General features: G+C 36.5%; 2 protein-coding genes across 2 annotated transcripts; one reads left to right on the top strand and one right to left on the bottom strand.

Annotated features, from left to right (window-relative positions):
- Positions 1 to 158: 158 nt before the first annotated feature.
- LOC106391791 (chlorophyll a-b binding protein CP26, chloroplastic) lies at positions 159 to 1,785 on the top strand. The gene is made up of 6 exons (XM_013832497.3): positions 159 to 464; positions 568 to 652; positions 735 to 785; positions 921 to 1,041; positions 1,133 to 1,267; positions 1,358 to 1,785. Exons 1-6 carry the CDS (start codon positions 272 to 274, stop codon positions 1,616 to 1,618), a joined length of 846 nt encoding a protein of 281 aa, XP_013687951.1. The 5' UTR covers positions 159 to 271; the 3' UTR covers positions 1,619 to 1,785.
- A 12-nt stretch (positions 1,786 to 1,797) lies between these two features.
- Positions 1,798 to 4,626, bottom strand: LOC106394177 (protein BEARSKIN2-like). The gene is made up of 3 exons (XM_022691050.2): positions 3,904 to 4,626; positions 3,399 to 3,676; positions 1,798 to 2,813 (listed from the first exon to the last, which is right to left on the bottom strand). The coding sequence occupies exons 1-3, from the start codon at positions 4,067 to 4,069 to the stop codon at positions 2,226 to 2,228; spliced, it is 1,032 nt and encodes a 343-aa protein (XP_022546771.2). The 5' UTR covers positions 4,070 to 4,626; the 3' UTR covers positions 1,798 to 2,225.
- Positions 4,627 to 18,814: the final 14,188 nt, after the last annotated feature.

Below are 18,814 nucleotides of genomic sequence, written 5' to 3'. Positions count from 1 at the left end.
TCTCTGTATACGGTTTGCAGTGTAGGTGAAGCTTAGCCACACAAAAGAGAAAGATATGGATAAATAGATTATCCAACGAAAACCTGCCACATCAGCAACCATAGCCAATCAGAGAACAGAATCATATTTCACATTTTCAATCTGAACCAATCAAAAGCATGAACCAATCCTACTATCCACCTTATAGCTGCAGGTTCGTCTCTTCCTTCCCTTTCACTTAACCTTTCTTGGTCTCGAAGCAGAGTAAAAAAAAAAAGCTTGGGCTAAAAAGATGGCGTCTTTGGGTGTGTCGGAAATGCTTGGTACGCCCCTTAACTTCAGGGCAGTGTCAAGACCGTCTGCTCCATTGGCGTCAATTCCCGCCACGTTCAAGACAGTTGCTCTGTTCTCCAAGAAGAAGCCAGCTCCTCCTCCCAAGGCCAAGACCGTCTCTGCTGCCAACGACGAGCTCGCCAAGTGGTATGGTATGTGTCTTCTACTTCTCTTTCAAAACACATTGTTTTTTTTTTCCTATTCTTATTCCATCAATACATCAATCTCTTGTGATTGTGAATTGTATTTGCACAGGTCCTGACAGGAGAATCTTCTTGCCGGATGGTCTTTTGGACAGATCAGAAATCCCAGAGTACTTGAACGGTGAAGTTGCTGGAGAGTAAGACACTTCTTCTTCATGTCTCTATATGTATAGCTTACTTTGTGTTTAGTGTTTAAGGCTTTATTGGTCTGAATTGTAGCTATGGCTATGACCCATTCGGACTTGGCAAGAAGCCTGAGAACTTCGCTAAGTAAGCAGATTCTCTTCTCTAATCCTGTTTATTTATTTATTTATTTTTTTTGAACATCCCTGTTTTTTGGTCTCTAACTTTCAAAATATGAACAATGACATTGAGACTGGTTTTGTAATGAATGTGGTTGTTCAGATACCAAGCCTTTGAACTGATTCACGCGAGATGGGCTATGTTGGGAGCAGCTGGTTGCATCATCCCTGAAGCCTTAAACAAATATGGCGCTAACTGTGGCCCTGAAGCCGTCTGGTTTAAGGTTTGTTTTGGCTACTTCAGTTTACTTACATTCTATATATCTAGCCAAGGAAGAATATGTGATGGGATCCTATTGGAATATCTCGATGCAGACTGGTGCTCTTCTTCTTGATGGAAACACATTGAGCTACTTTGGCAAGAACATCCCAATCAACCTTGTTCTCGCTGTAGTTGCTGAGGTTGTTCTCCTTGGTGGAGCTGAGTACTACCGAATCACCAACGGCTTGGTACATTTCTTTAGATTTTTGCTATTACATATTTTGCCGTTCCGCATGTGTGAAAAGACTGAAATTTTGAAATGCAAAAAACTTGGGCAGGACTTCGAAGACAAGCTTCACCCAGGAGGCCCATTCGACCCTTTGGGACTTGCTAAAGACCCTGAACAAGGAGCTCTTCTCAAGGTTAAAGAGATCAAGAACGGGAGATTGGCCATGTTTTCCATGTTTGCTTTCTTCATCCAAGCTTATGTTACCGGAGAAGGTCCTGTTGAGAACCTTTCAAAGCATCTAAGTGATCCTTTCGGAAACAATTTGCTTACCGTCATCGCTGGTACTGCTGAGAGAGCTCCCACTCTCTAAGACATTTCTCATTTTAAGGAGCTTCGAAGATGCTTTGTACACTTTGTTTGATGAGAGTTTCTGTTGACATTGTGAAAAAAAACTTCCATCTGCATCTTCTTGATATATTCCAATGTTACTTAATTATTGCTTCTAAGGATAACCATCTGATGGTGCGTTTGCGTTTAGTCATATACATATTTCATCATTTGGTTTTATTTTGATTTTCAGTGATTATATTATTACAGATAAATTCTATCCTAAACTGTCACCATTTTCTGTTACGAAAATAATTTATATTATGTACTCTAGTTGTTTGTAAGTGTCATAGACTCATAGCGATATCATTACTCATGTTTAAAGTCTGCATGATACACAATTGCACATTGTTTTTGGAGAAAAAAATAGAACCAAGTTTTTGTGGTGTATGAGAAGCATTGCAACACAAAGGAAAACAACAGTACATAGATCATGATGAGTACAATAAGATAATCAATCCCTTCGGTATTCATTCGAACAGTGGATATACTTGGGTTTTGTTAAGCAATTTGCTTCCACCCATAAAAATGAAAAAAAAGAAATGTAATCTGGAACATGCATAGTCATAACCCATAAGATATATAATCGTCTATTTAGAATAACCCCAGAAATCCATCTCACTGCGCAACGAAAGCTGGTTCGACGTAGGAACTGGCTGAACAACAGCCGACGAATTGTTGTTACCATCCTCAAACCTAATCCCTCTAGAGGAATCTTCATTTCCCAAATGACATGTCACAAGCCTATCCATCATTGACCATTCACCTAAACCTTGTTGATGGTTATGATTAGCCACTGTCTCGCTCGTGCCAACCTCTAAACCCGGCTCACATGCTTGCTGATATTGTAACCCTTCACTAGCCGCACTCTCACAATCCCTTGGAAATCCTGAAGAGTAGTCAACTCCAAGAGAAGGTGGCTTGTGGAAGATAGGTGGGTACTGATGAAGAGAAAGGTCAGGCTTGTTGAGTTCGAATGTCGTGGCTCCGTGGTTACGTACTAGTTGGTAAGGACTGTCTCCGTGCATAAAGCTACGAGCTTGGAGTGTGTTGTTGTTGTTGTTGTTTGACGCATCATTGTTGTATTGGTCGGCAGAGTTAATGCTTGAACCACCGTCATTCACTACCTTGAACAAATTCTTCTTCATGAATACCCTACAAACCACCCAGCCATCTTCCTACAAGATCAAATAATATATGTAGCAAACGGATTAAATATAATAGAGCAATTTCCTAACCAGATGATTAAATTTAACACATCATGACACACAGAGCCGTCTCAAACTATTTTAAGACTGCAATATTCTATATCAAAATGTTGCACAAAGAATTTTATAATAATCAAAAACCTTAATTTTCAATCGTATTGAAAATAGTTTTAAGATCAGATATTAGAACACCCCCAATTGAGAGTTTTAGCTTAAAAGTTCTAAAAACACATATACATATATATATATTATATATGTGTATGTAATTCTAGATTTCTAAAGGAAAACTCAACCCAACATATCTCACAAAGATATATGGAGTTGGATTTCCCGTAAAATTTAGAACCTCACAATTACATATACATATATAATATACACACATATATGTATTTTTAGAATCTTTAAACTAGAACCCTTATTAGAGGTGCTCTTATATACTACAGTATATTTATAGATTCCGAAGAAAAGAAAAAAAAAACAAATTACCGTCCTGCTGATATTTGCCAAAGTAATAGTCTAAAAAATTTGCAAAGATTTCTCAAATAAAAGACATACACTTAAGTTGCCTTGAGGATCATCAGCATCTTCAAGACGGTACTCATGCATGATCCAATCAGTCTTTTGGCCATGAGGAGCTCTTCCTTTGTAGAACACGAGAGTCTTCCTCATTCCTATCTTCTTGTAAGAGTTCCTTATGCACTTGTCACGTCCTGTCGCTTTCCAGAACCCTGCGTGAGTAGCACGGTTTGTCCTTGATCCCGTCGGATATTTCCTATCCTTGTGGCTAAAGAAATACCATTCGTTCTGCGGCGTTGAGCCTATCTTGCATCTCTCTATGTAAAAAAAAAAGCATACAAATTTAGAGAATTGGTTTATAAATAGTGGTCATGTATATAACTAGTAATCAAGAAATGGATGAGTAATCAAGAATTATGAGCCTTAATCTCAGAAAAAAATCAACTAACAATTAGTAAAAAAAACGAAATGGATGTGTTTATACATAACAAGCAATAAACTGTATGAATGTTCTTGAAAGATGGACTAAAGGAGTAAATAGTACCTTGTAAATCCCAAGGCTCAAGCTTGTTTAAGTCAACCTCTCTGATAACTTCCATCTCAAACTTCTGGTAAGAGATTTTCTTCTTTAGGTAGTAATGTAGAAGCTCTTCGTCTGTCGGATGAAACCGAAACCCAGGTGGCACGCCTCCGTTGGACGAAGAACCCATTTTGATTACGTTTTCTTGATCAATCAACCAATCAATCTCTTAAAACATTTAAGCACTGCCTTTCTTTCTAAGCAGCTACAAATTCTTGATTATATATATACGCAAACAGTCACACGTAGTTGTCAACGGAGTTAATTAAATGATAATATGAAATGTATATGGTCATGCATGTTGATCATGGCGATGATGATGGTGAAGTTGACGGCCGGGTACCACGCCGCCGGAGATGCTCAAAAAGCTATCGTAGAAAGCAAGACTCGCCGGAGATTAATATGACAATTTAATATAATGCCTCTAACGCACCTTGTATTGCAGCGTGTGGTACACTTGCGTAAAATCGACTGCTACATGTGTCTCTACGCCATGTTGACTTATTATCATTAATGAACGATCCCGATAAACATGTAAACACTAAACTATTAGTGTCATTAATCCCGTTTGATTGCTCCGTAAGCAAGGGTTTGTTAGAGAAACAAAGACCCATATGGATATGGGGATCTTCAACTTGGATATACGGTCCAGCTTTACGTATACATCTAGATATAATTAATATGAATACTAAAGAGGAATATATACAGAGAGGTATGAAAGTAAACAATATATCTATATATATATATATATGTATGGATCGTCTGATGTCAATATATGAATTTGAATATGCCATGCACTAGGCAATGGCCAAGGTTAGGGCTTTTTCTGCACATGTGCCTACCTATGACCTCCGATTCTTTCTGGTTTATTTCGTTTCTCTAACTTTCAAGCTTCCTATCTGTTTTTTTAGCTTGATTCATTGCTTCAAGCAAGTAATAAATACATACACACATTCATATATATATATATATATATACATAAACGGGCAAGATATGTTTATATATGAATGAATTGAATGACTACGGGATTTGATATTTTGAGATAATCAAATTTACAGTAGCTATATGGAAGAAATTTGAGATCATTATGAAAAAAAATTCTATAAACTAACGATTCGTAAACACAACCCAAACCGGAGAGTGAGAGTTTACAAAAAGATATAAATCTAGCATACCAAAAAGTGGATTTTTAAATTCAATAAACCACTAAACTTACCTCTATGTCATGATGAACTTGTGAAGAATAGTGTAGTGATTTTTTTTTTGTCGCGATCCAATCAGGACTAATTGAATCTTATGACAGTCCACCTTATGATCATGTATGTATATAAGACATGTCCAAAATAATGGCTTAGAGCTCCAAATGCTAGGGTGGACGACTTTTTCATGTCTTGTCTAGGGTCCATGAGAATATTATCCTTCTCTTTCGAACATAAACCAGTCCAAACGGGAGAGGTATCGTCAAGACGTCAGTTTTCAAAGTCATCAATCTGGCTACGAACTCCTGAAATATTATATTGGTAACTCTTGAGCCTCACAACGTGCCAAACTTTTCACCTTTGCATGATTTACTATATATTGGACTGATCGCGATCCAACTATATCATTTCAAAGTTTCCAACTAAAACAAATTTTATATCTGAAACATTCTCTTTAAAATCTAGATTTGATGGATTTATCTTGAACATGTATTCCAAAGATCAGCATACACAGAGTTTGCCGTGAACATTCAAAGACTGCAAACCAAGGAAAAGGCTATTTTACCATCTAAATTTTGAACTCTTAATCTCTTAGAATTTTTAAAATTTCAACTAGATCAAAGAGATAATTTCAAAATTTTGGGATATTTAGCAAAAAAAAAAATTGGGACAAAAATTTTGTTAATAAAATTGCGGAGCACAAGCTTGCTTGGGCCAGCTTGAAAGTGCCCAAGCTTTTAAGGCTGGGAACATTCAAAGAGTGCAAGTTTAATAGTTTCTTCATCAGAGACACATCAAATGATGAAGCGCTTCCATCTTGGAAGGTTATGATGTCTTCCACAGTTGGGATTTGAGAGATCGTATGTTTGGACACCACAAGAAATAGTCTTCCACCTGTCTGAATGTACAAAATTATGCAGGATCCAGTATCCTGATTTAATTATCGTTCAAATTTATGAAGTTAGTCATCAGTGTGTCCCGGGTTTACAAATTGGTGTAACATGTTAATATTCTCCACTATTTAGTTGACCATCCAACTAGGGTGAAAATTATGTCTTTGCAATAGCAACGGACCGTAAGATGACATAACCAATTCGTGCGTAACAGAATCATGTACCCATCCATGAATCAGTTTTCAGTGATGCTGATATGTTGGAGATGGATTACATCACTCGAACAAGAAATATGAGAGCCAAAACTTACACGATAAAATTTTATAAGGAGAAAAACTATTTTTTTTTAAATCGGATTTTCAGCGATAACCAACAACAAGTAATCAGAAAAAGATACGTGTTTAAAAACTGATATGCTCAAATTATTCAGAGAACACTATCAACACTACAAGAAAACAGCGGTATTCTGACGGACGTTCCGACGGAAAATGAATTCCTCGGAATATACCGAGGCATTTCCGAGGCAATTCCGAGGAAACACAAAATTTTGCTTCCTCGGTATTCCGTCGGAATATTCCTCGGTATTCCGTCGAAACTCTTATACACTTTAATAAATGGTAAAGGGAATACTTACAATTATTTTTGAAATTGTGTTATTTCATGGTTTATGATCATCTATACAAAGAATCCTCAATGGTATGCATTATAATTGTATAAGAAATGAAATACGGCGAAAATAATCGATGTTTTAAAACCCCAAACCCTGGTTCCTCAGAAATTCCTCGGAGATTACCGAGGGTATTCCGAGGAATCATGGTTCGTCGGAATATTTTCATTTAACCGGGTAAACCAAGCCGCCAAATATTTCGGGAAAATTGAATCAAAGAATTCCGAAGAAATTCCGACGAAAATATAAAATATTTCCGAGGAAATTCCGACGGATAGTTTCCGTCGGACGCCTCATAATATTAGGGCGAGCCCGATCTTCTTCCCCATTTCTCTCTTTCTCTCCGCGCCGCTGAGCCTCTCCTCTCGCGATTTCCGGCGACTCCACCGTTCTCTCTCGCGTTTTTTCGGCGAATCTCCCCTAATCCTCCCCCATAATCATGTAAGAACCCTATCCCACTCTTTTAGGTTAGATTTGTATGGTTTTTAAGTAGATTTGATGATTTTGGAATGAGATTTATAGATTTTGTTAGGGTGAATGGTAGATTTGTGTAAAATCGAGTTTGATTATGTATTTCACTTGATTTGAATTTTTTTTTTAGTTTTTATTAATTTTGTGATTATAAAAATCGAATTTGAAATTATATATATATATTGAAAACGTTTTTTGTATATAAAATCTATTTTTTGCATTTTAAATTCATTTATATATTTATTAAACATTTTTAAAATCTATAAAACTTTTTTTAAGATTAAAAATCATTTATATAATATTTAAAAACATTTGTTTTGTATTTTATATGTAAAATATAAATTTCTATATTTATTAAACATTTTTAATATTATGAAAACTATTTTTGTAATTATTTAACATTTTAAACATTTTTAAAACTATTTTTCGTAATTATTATGTTTTTGGGATTTATTTAAACTATTTTTAAAATTTTTAAACTATTTTTTATTTATTAAAACTTTTTTTATTAATTATTAAACTATTTATATTTTTGTGATTAAAAACTATGTTTTTTAACTATTTTTTATTTAAACTGTTTTTTTAATTAAAATTATTAGAACTAATTTTTAAATATGTTTTTTTTTTAATTTACAGGTCTAATGATGATCAGATCCGGCCTCGCCAGCGTCGTAGCCGGGGTGGTATGGGGAGCCAGTCTCGGGGTTCTTCCAGCCATGTTCAGGATTCCGTTTCGCCCCACAGCTCATACCATACATCTCCCTCTCCATTACTCGCTCCTGCTGCTCCCGCTCCCGCTGCTGCACCCGCTCCTGGTCCCGCTGCTGCACCCGGTCCTCTGGGAGTGATGAGGGTTGCGGAGTTGGTTCGACAGCCCGGTCGTGACCATCTTCCCTATCTCACTGAGTATCCACATGGACATGGTCAAACATGGTAATTTAAACTTTTATTTTTTAAACTATTTTTTATTTAAACTATTTTTTTATTAATAATTTATTTTTTTATTAGGTTCAACCGATCCAGGAACGGGATCAGCGCATGGATCAACCGTATGATGTACTCGGCCCTCGACAGCGGACATCCGACTTTCACTCACTTCCCTGTCGAGAAGCAGCATCTGTGGTTTCAGCAGTTTGCGGTAAGTATTCTAATTTTTAAATTATATTTTTTATATTATTAAAACTATTTTTTGTAATTATTAAACTATTTTCTATATTTATTAGACATTTTAAATATTATTAAAACTTTTTTTTGTAATTATTAAACTAATTTCTATATTTATTAGACATTTTAAATATTATTAAAACTTATTTTTGTAATTATTAAATTTTTTTTTTAATTATTAAACTATTTTTTATTTATTAAAACGACGATTTTTGTAATTATTAAACTATTATATTTTTGTGCTTAAAAACTATTTTTAAACTATTTCAGCAAGAATTCAACTGGAATGCCGATGATACGCTCTCTATCTATCACCATTTTGTCCATAAAGTTATGGACAACTATGGGAAGCAGATGTACGAGTGGAAGAAGAAGTGGGAAGTAAACAAGGTAGTTTTTAATTTATTAACAATTTTTAATTTATTAAACTATTTTTAAAATTATGAAACTTTTTTTTTTTAAATTAAAAGGTCCCAAAGTCGATGAACGACACGGTCTGGAAGGAGTTGTGTGCGCATTGGGATAAAGAAGAGACGAAAGAATCTTCTTCCACCAACTCCAACAACCGCAGGAGCGACCGTAAAGGAAAGGGCATCTACAAGCATAACTTGGGTGCTCAATCTATTGCCACTCTGGCGGATCGCATGGTAAGTTCACCCGCTTTTTCTTCAATTATTTAAGTTTCAGAATTTTATTTTTTTTTGCATTTTCAAATTTCTAATGTTTGTCTAATTTATTTTTTTTCAAGGCGGAAGAAAATGAAGGCCACCCAGTTGATGATCTCGCCCTTATGAAAAGGGCGTATACCAACAAGAAGACCGGCCAGATTGATGATGGTCTTGTGAGGGACGTGGTCGACCTGGTCCAAACTCAGGTGTATGACGAAGTGTCTCAGCTTCAAACCGATGATGACGATTCGACGGCCTCGACCAACTTGTCTCGGGTTCGAATCAACGAAATCGTTGAATCGGTAAGTTTTTTTTTTTTAAAAGTTCAATTTAATTATTTCTTGATTTTTATTTTATCATCAATTTAAATTATCTAAACTTGGTTATTTATATTTCAGTCGGTTCCAAAGAAAAAGGGACGTTTGGTCGGTTTGGGTCGTCGCTCCCGGTCGGCTGCTCCTTCTTCTGCACCACATGCGTATGTTGATCCAGAAGTTCTTACGGCTCAGCTGAAGGACAAGGATGATCGGATATCTGCGTTGGAGACTCAGATGGCAGCTCAACAGGCGGGCTATGAGACCCAGAAGAGGCTGAACGAGCAGATGATGGACATGATGAAGAGGATGTACCCGAACGAGACGTTCCCGAACATTCAAGACCCGTAGTTTTTTTTTTTTCCAAAAACTCTGAATGTTTTATTTAAATTTGAATATTATCTACTATGTTTTATTTTATGTTTTATTCAATTTTAATTTTAAATTTTAAAAATTTTAATTTTTAAAAATAAAATAATTTTTTTAAAAAATAAATTTTTTAAAAAAATAAATTTTTTAAAAAAATAAATTTTTTCAAAATTCCGAGGGAATGGAGTTCCTCGGAAAATTCCGAGGAACTTTCTCCCCTCGGCAAATTCCGACGAACTTTAAGTTCCTCGGAATTTTCTGAGGGAAAAAGTTCCTCGGAATTTTCCGAGAAACTCCACTCCCTCGGAAAATTCCGAGGGAAGAGAGTTCCTCGGAAATGTCCGAGGAACATTTGTTCCTCGGTATTTTCCGATAACCTTTCTGAGGAATATTTCGTCGAAACTTCCGAGGATTGGACCATCGGAATTCCCTCGGTATTTTCCGAGGAACCTTCCGACGAACTTCGTGTCCTCGGAGTTTCCTCGGAATTTTGTATCCTCGGAATTCCGTCGGAATTTTCCGACGGAATTCTGAGGAATTATGAATTTCCGAGGAGTTATTTCCGAGGACTTTTTTCGTCGGTATGTCCTCGGAATAGCGTTATTCCGACGACATACCGACGATTTTTTCCCTCAGTATCCCGATGTTTTCTTGTAGTGCAAATAAAAGATCGATTGTAATACTTGGGGACTGAATCCACAAGAAGGGTGGTCACACAATTGGTAAAGCTAGAAAGAAAATAGAAAGCAGTAAATTAAACAGAACAAGATATCGGTTTGTAGCAGATAGGAAAAATGCTAGATCTAGGGATATCAAACAAGAAATAAGAAACTAAGATAAATAGTTTCTAATGGTTTATTAAGTTCAGTCCCAAAACTCGAATTCATTTATCAGTTATCCAACTCTCGCCGCGATAAACTGTGTAAGTCTAGATCCTCGAAGGCCAAATTAGTCGTTGCACGACCAATTTTTCTAGATAGGCATTAACGATTCAATTTAATATGTTCTCTAAGTTAATTAGGCCGACTCTCATAGAAACCTAGCTCAACAGGATTCAGATAAAAAAATCAGTCACATTCTCGTTTTATTCCAATTATCCTAAGATAAAGTTCTTAATAACTCTAAGAACAAGCAGTAATAACAGTCCTCACGAAGGAGACAATGGATTAACTCTTTATTTGAATTATCTATGAAGTTTATTCATATTACCATTTGTGTTTCATTGATCATGTATGAGTAAATTCACCGGTTAGATTCGGATTTTGCAAAGGATTGATGAGTTGCTAGAGTGAATTATTAGGGTTATCTTTATTCTTCGTATTGATTGTTCTTAATGGTAGATGTCGATTGAAAGCTTTAAATATATTTCTTAGAATAATTAGTATATGCAAAAGCATTATTGATTGTTTGAACTAGTCATTGGTGAGCTAAATACCTATATGCAAAGAGATTTTGTTTACGAATTAGTGAACTTATCAAATGTGTTCTTAATGCTTCTATGAAATTACTGAATATGCAAAAAGATTTGAGAATCTAGGAATTAGATATATATTATATATGATTCTCTGCAAGGAAAGTTGATTCATTTGATTAATGTGCTTTAAGTTCTAGAATTGTTCTTAATAAATGTTTGATTTCCCGCTTTATCCCATCGCATACAACTCTCCTTACTTTATGTTATTTACTGCATTATATTAATTACTCACTAGCTTAATTTAATATCCCAAAATCTATTGAGTGAACTGAGTCTCTGTGGATATCCCTAGGTGCGATTTCTCTTATGTTGTAGGACATGATGACAAGCAGAGTCATGAACCACAACTTAGCATATTTCCCAAACCAAATATCTTATATACATGCATACCCAACTGGAAGACTCCATGGAGTCTGATCCGTTTTAGGAATAAAAAAGTGAAGGAGGCATCAACATCAAATTGTGTGACTAGTTCCTTCACACTCTTCATTGTAAACCGAGTTGTGAAATGGTTTTTTAACTCCTGACCTTCAACAATTGACGACCTTACATATGCTTCAGGGGTTTCATCTTCGGAAATAAAATAACCACTACAAGAAAACAACGGTATTCTGACGGACATTCCGACGGAAAATGAAATCCTCGGAATATCCCGAGGAATTTCCGAGGATATTCCGAGGAAACACAAAATTTGGTTTCCTCGGAATTTGCTCGGAATATACCGACGGAATTCCGAGGAAACATGATTCCGTCGGAATATTCTTATGGAACACCGAGGAAAATTGTATTCCTCGGAAAAAACCGATGAATTCCGAAGAAATATTCTAGACGTTAGAGAGCTGTTGGGGGATTTTAAAAATTCCGAGGAAATTCCGACAAACTAGCCGTTGGCATCGGAATTCCGTCGGAATTTCCTTGGTATGTCGGCAGGATTTCAACTATAAATACAAGCACCCCTCTTCCTCTTCATTCACTCCATATCTTCATCCTCCCTCTCACTCTCTTTACACATGAATTTGATTCATAAAAAAACATGTCTTCTTCAAATTATTTTCGTTCTTGGATCGATCGACCTCATTTGGATCCAAACACGAGATTGCTTACGGAAGAATACCAACGAGGTATAACCGAATTCATGGGGTTAGTTCACCGACAACCGGAAGCAAAAACATGTATGTTAAGATGTCCTTGCTCTAATTGTAAAAATAAAAAGGTTATTAAAGAGTGGGATGTTTGGACTCATCTATATTTGAGTGGGTTTACACGAAGTTACAAAATTTGGTATCATCATGGGAAAACTGATTATGAACATGGTAGTACTAGCGAACCTCAGCCAGCGGTTAGATTAGAAGAACCAATTAGAACGGATGTAGATTATGGTGTAGGTACTGAGCAGATGGTAAATGATCATTTTAGAGGGGAAGATTTACCCAATGCAGAAGCTAGGAGATTTTATGATATGTTGGATGCTGGAAAGCAACCATTGTACGAAGGTTGCAGAGATGGTCATTCAGCTTTATCATCTGCTACAAGATGGATGGGCATTAAAACGGATTATAATTTGGCTGAAGACTGTGTGGATGCGATTGCTGATTATGTAAAAGGTATTCTACCCGAAGATAATGTAGCTCCTGGCTCATACTACGAGGTTCAGAAACTCGTAGCTGGTCTTGGTTTATCGTATCAGATAATAGATGTATGCAGAGACAACTGCATGATTTATTGGAGGGCGGATGAACAGCGGGTTTCATGCAAATTTTGTGGGAAGCCTCGTTATAAAGATACGAGTGGAAGAGTTCCAGTGCCATATAAAAGGATGTGGTATTTGCCTTTGACGGAAAGGTTGCAGAGGTTGTATCTGTCTGAACGCACAGCGCAACAAATGAGATGGCATGGAGAGCACTCAACGGATGGTGAGATCAGACATCCTTCAGATGCAAAAGCGTGGAAGCATTTCCAATCAAAGTATCCCGACTTTGCGTATGAGAGAAGAAATGTCTACCTTGGATTATGTACTGATGGTTTCAGCCCGTTTGGCAAGAGTGGAAGACAGTATTCTCTATGGCCAGTCATTCTTACACCATACAACCTACCCCCAAACTTGTGCTTGCGACGAGAGTTTTTGTTTCTCTCGATTCTCGTTCCCAGACCAGAGCATCCTAAGAGATCACTTGATGTGTTTCTTCAGCCACTAATATATGAGTTGCAATAACTATGGGCTCAATGTGCTGAAACATACGATGTTTCGTATAAAGAAAACTTTCAAATGCGGGCAGTACTAATGTGGACAATAAGTGATTTTCCAGCAAATGATATGTTATCTTGATGGACAACGCATGAAATGCTATCATGTCCATATTGTCAAGATAACACTGATGCTTTCCAACTAAAACACGGAAGGAAAACGTGTTGGTTTGGCTGTCACAGGAGATTCCTACCACCAGATCATCCATATCGTAGAATTAGGAATTTATTTACGAAGAACAAGAGGGTGTTTGACAGTCCACCTCCGGAAATTCGTGGGAAAGATTTGAAGACACAACTTAGAGATTTTGGTGCAGAAAGGATGCCAGACGTCGGTGGACATGAGCGTTTTCCGGTAGATGGTGTTGGAGACCTACATAACTGGCACAAAAAAAGTATTTTCTGGGATTTGCCATACTGGGAGGATCATCTACTAAGGTATAATTTAGATGTCATGCATATTGAGAAGAACTTTTTTGACAATCTCATGAACACGATCCTTAATGTTCAAGGTAAAACAAAAGATAATTTGAAGTCAAGACTGGATTTAGTCGATATATGTGTTCGTTCAGAACTTCATGTTGATGAGAATGGTAGGGCTCATTTTCCCATATACCGACTTCATGCAGCGGGAAAGGATGTGTTCTTTGATTGGATTTCAAACGATGTGGAATTTCCAGACGGTTACGCATCTAATTTGTGTAACTGTATCGACAGAAAGGAAGGAAAGTTTACTGGCTTGAAAAGCCACGATTGCCATGTAATGATGCAGCGCTTCCTTCCGTTTGCCTTCAAGGAACTATTACCACGAAATGTTCATGAAGCAATTGCAGGGATAAGTGGTTTCTTCCGCGATTTATGCACGAGATCAGTGACTCTTGAAGGTATTGAAAATTTGAAGACTAACATAGCCGTGATTTAGTGTAACCTTGAGAAGATATTTCCTCCCTCATTTTTTGATGTTATGGAGCATCTTGTTATTCACCTGATAAGAGAATTGGAACTTGGTGGTCCTGTGCAGTATAGATGGATGTATCTGTATGAGCGGTATATGTTCCATTTGAAGAAGATGGTGAAAATTTTAAGTAGGGTGGAAGGTTCTATAGTCGCACAGATGATCAATGAAGAAACTTCAAACTTTGCCGAGTACTACTTTCCAGCAGAAGTTCAGACCAAAAACAGAAGACCTGCTCGGCATGATGATAGAGGCGAACGGGCAACATATCATGTTACGGTTCCAGACATTTTCACAGACGTTGGACGACTTAGCGGAAAACCAAAGGACCGTCGACTTACTGAGCAGGAGCGCAGTCATTTGCAAACATATTTGCTCACCAACTGCGAAGATGTTCTTCAATATGAGAGGATTTTCATGGCAGAAAAGCGGTTCGAATATAGATACGCCACGGAGGACGAACTAGAAGAAATAAAGCAGAGAGAATTTGCTGGATGGATGTTTACTTATGTGAGTGCTGGTTTGGCCAGAGGTGAAACATTTGACGATTGGATACACGAGATGGTCGTTGGACCTAACTTTGTTGTGAAGTCATATCCGAGATTTTGTACTCGAGGATATGCATTCACAACTCAGAAGAGGAGACGTTCGAGTACGACTTATGATGCTGGCGTTTGTTCTGCATCAGGAGATGATGTATACTACGGACACATACATGAGATTTTGGAAATCAAGTATTTGGGCATGGTTGGATTGCGCTGTACTATTTTCTATTGTGATTGGCACGACAACACTCCAGATCGAGGTGTGAGAACGGATGCATTTGGTGTTACATCAGTAAATTCGAGACGGAAGCTGCAATATTATGATCCTTTCATTCTTGCTTCTCAGGCCGATCAGGTTTATTATATCAAGTACCCCCGGATAAGGAACAGAGATGATCCATGGGTTACTGTTACAAGACTCAACCCGAGAGGCCGAGTTCAGGGAAGTTCAGAGCTGGAAGACCCACTACAACCAAGCACATCCGGCAACTTAAGTGCAGCAGAAGATTTAGGTGGAGTTGGCCTTGTAGTCGATTTAACCGACTTCGGAGAGGAAGCCGCCGTTCACGTAGAGGATGAACTAGTGATTGGAGAGTTTCACCAAGATCCAGATTCAGATTCATCTGGTGATGATGACTCGGAAACAGACTAGCGTCGACTTTTTTTTTTTTTAAATATAAATACCGAGGAAATTCCGAGGGCAGATAGGTTTTCCTCGGAATTTCCTCGGAATAGACCTTGTCGATTTAGGGATTTGATTATAGAGTCTTTTTCCTCGAAATTCCTTGGAATATTCCGAGGAAATTTAGAGGAAGATAGGGGTTTCCTCAGAAATTCCATTATTTTCCTCGGAATTCCCTCGGTATATTCCGAGGAAAATCCGAGGAACTAGAGGTTTTAAACCGAAAACAACGTTTTGCGGATTGAATAACACGTATATAACTTTCATTAAGTGTCTTAACCAGATTATGAAGTCAAACTTTGGTGTTTTACCCAATAACAAATACTTTTACGATTGCATGAACAAAAACAACACAACGTAAGAGAAACACTTATACACTTTAATAAACGGTAAAGGGAATACTTACAATTATTTTTGAAATTTTGTTATTTCATGGTTTATGATCATCTATACAAAGAATCCTCAATGTTATGCATTATAATTGTATAAGAAATAAAATACGGCGAAAAAAATCGATGTTTTGAATTCCGAGGAAACCTGATTCCTCGGACTATTTTCATTTAACCGGGTAAACCAAGTCGCCAAATATTTCGCGAAAATTGAATTAATGATTTCCGAGGAAATTCCGACGGATATAGTAAATAATTCCGAGGAAATTCCGACGGATAGTTTCCGTCAGACGCGTCATTTTATTAGGTCGAACCAGATCTTCTTCCCCATTTCTCTCTTCCTCTCCGCTGAACACTCTCTCCTCTCTCGCGAATTCCGGCGACTCCACCCTTCTCTCTCGACGATTTCCGGCGAATCCGCCCTAATCCTCCTCAATATCATGTATGAACCCTATCCCACTCTCTTAGGTTAGATTTGTATGGTTTTTAAGTAGATTTGATGATTTTGGAATGAGATTTAAAGATTTTTTTAAGTTGAATGGTAGGATTGTGTAAAATCGAGTTTGATTATGTATTTCACTTGATTTGGATTTTTCTTTTTAGTTTTTATTAATTTTGTGGTTATAAAAATCTAATTTGTATTATATATATATATAATATGAAAACGTTTTTTGTATATAAAATCTATTTTTTGCATTATAAAATCATTTATATATTTATTAAACATTTTTAAAATCTAGAAAACTTTTTTTGTGATTAAAAATCATATATATAATATTTAAAATCATTTATTTTGTGGTTATAAAACGTTTTATGTATTTTATATATAAAATATAAATTTCTATATTTATTAAACATTTTTAATATTATTAAAACTATTTTTATGTTTATTAAACATTTTAAATATTATTAAAACTATTTTTTGTAATTATTAAACTGTTTTTGGGATTTATTAAAACTATTTTTTTAATTTTTAAACTATTTTTTATTTATTAAAAATTTTTTTGTAATTATTAAACTATTTATATTTTTGTGATTAAAAACTATTTTTTAACTATTTTTTATTTAAACTGTTTTTTTATTAAAATTATTAGAACTAATTTTTAAATATGTTTTTTTTAATTTACAGGTCTAATGATGATCAGACTCGGCCTCGACCGCGTTGTAGCCGCGGTGGTATGGGGAGCCAGTCTCGGGGTTCGTCCAGCCATAATCAGGATTCCGTTTCACCCCACAGCTCCTACCATACATCTCCCTCTCCATTACCCGCTCCTGCTGCTCCCGCTCCCGCTGCTGCACCCGCTCCTGCTCCTCCGGGTCCTTCGGGAGTGATGAGTGTTGCGGAGTTGGTTCGACAGCCCGGTCGTGACCATCTTCCCTATCTCACTCTGTATCCACATGGACGGGGTCAAACATGGTAATTAAACTTTTATTTATTTTTTCCTTAAAATTTGATTCATTATTAATAATTTGTTCTTTTTATTAGGTTCAACCGATCCGGGAACGGGATCAGCGCATGGATCAACCGTATGATGTACTATGCCTTCGACAAGGGACATCCGACTTTCACTGACTTCCCTACCGAGAAGCAGCATCTGTGGTTTCGTCAGTTTGCGGTAAGTATTCTAATTTTTTACTTATATTTTTTTATTTATTAAAACTATTTTCTGTAATTATTAAACTATTTTCTATATTTATTAAACATTTTAAATATTATTAAAACTATTTTTTGTAATTATTAAACTATTTTTGGGATTTATTAAAACTATTTTTTTTAATTATTAAACTATTTTTTATTTATTAAAACTTTTTTTTGTAATTATTAAACTATTTATATTTTTGTGATTAAAAACTATTTTTAAACTATTTTAGCAAGAATTCAACTGGAATTCCGATGATACGCTCTCCATCTATCACCACTTCGTCCATAAAGTTATGGACAACTATGGGAAGCAAATGTACGAGTGGAAGAAGAAGTGGGAAATAAACAAGGTAGTTTTTAATTTATTAAACAATTTTTAAATTTATTAAACTATTTTTTATTTATTTAACTATTTTCTTTTTTTTTAATTAAAAGGTCCCAAAGTCGATGAACGACACGGTCTGGAAGGAGTTGTGTGCGCATTGGGATAAGGAAGGGACGAAAGAAACTTCTTCCACCAACTCCAACAACCGCAGGAGCGGCCGTAAAGGGAAGGGCATCTACAAGCATAACTTGGGTGCTCAATCTATTGCCATTCTTGGGGATCGCATGGTAAGTTCAACCGCTTTTTCTTCAATTATTTAAGTTTCAGAATTTTATTTTTTTGTGCATTTCTTCGAATTTCTAATGTTTGTTTAATTTATGATTTTTTCAAGGCGGAAGAAAATGAGGGCGAGCCGGTTGATGATCTCGCCCTAATGAAAAGGGCGTATACAACCAAGAAGACCGGCCAGATTGATGATGGTCTTGTGAGGGACGTGGTCAGCCTGATCCAAACTCAGGTGTATGACGAAGTGTCTCAGCTTCAAACCGATGATGACGATTCGGCGGCTTCGACCAACTTGTCTCGGGTTCGAATCAACGAAATCGTTGAATCGGTAAGTTCTTTTTTTTAAAGTTCAATTCATTTATTTCTTGATTTTTATTTTATCATCTTTTTATATTATTTAAATTTGGCTATTTAATATTTCAGTCGGTTCCAAAGAAGAAGGGACGTTTGGTCGGTTTGGGTCGTGGCTCCCGGTCGGCTGCTCCTTCTTCTGCACCACCGCCCTATGTTGATCCAGAAGTACTTACGGCTCAGCTGAAGAACAAGGATGATCGCATATCTGCGTTGGAGACCCAGATGGCACAGGCGG

Source organism: Brassica napus, chromosome A9, assembly GCF_020379485.1.
Source record: "Brassica napus cultivar Da-Ae chromosome A9, Da-Ae, whole genome shotgun sequence".
Classification (NCBI taxonomy): Eukaryota; Viridiplantae; Streptophyta; class Magnoliopsida; order Brassicales; family Brassicaceae; genus Brassica; species Brassica napus.
The sequence above is the reverse complement of the archived record's forward strand: the minus strand, read 5'-3'. Positions and strand labels throughout refer to the sequence as shown.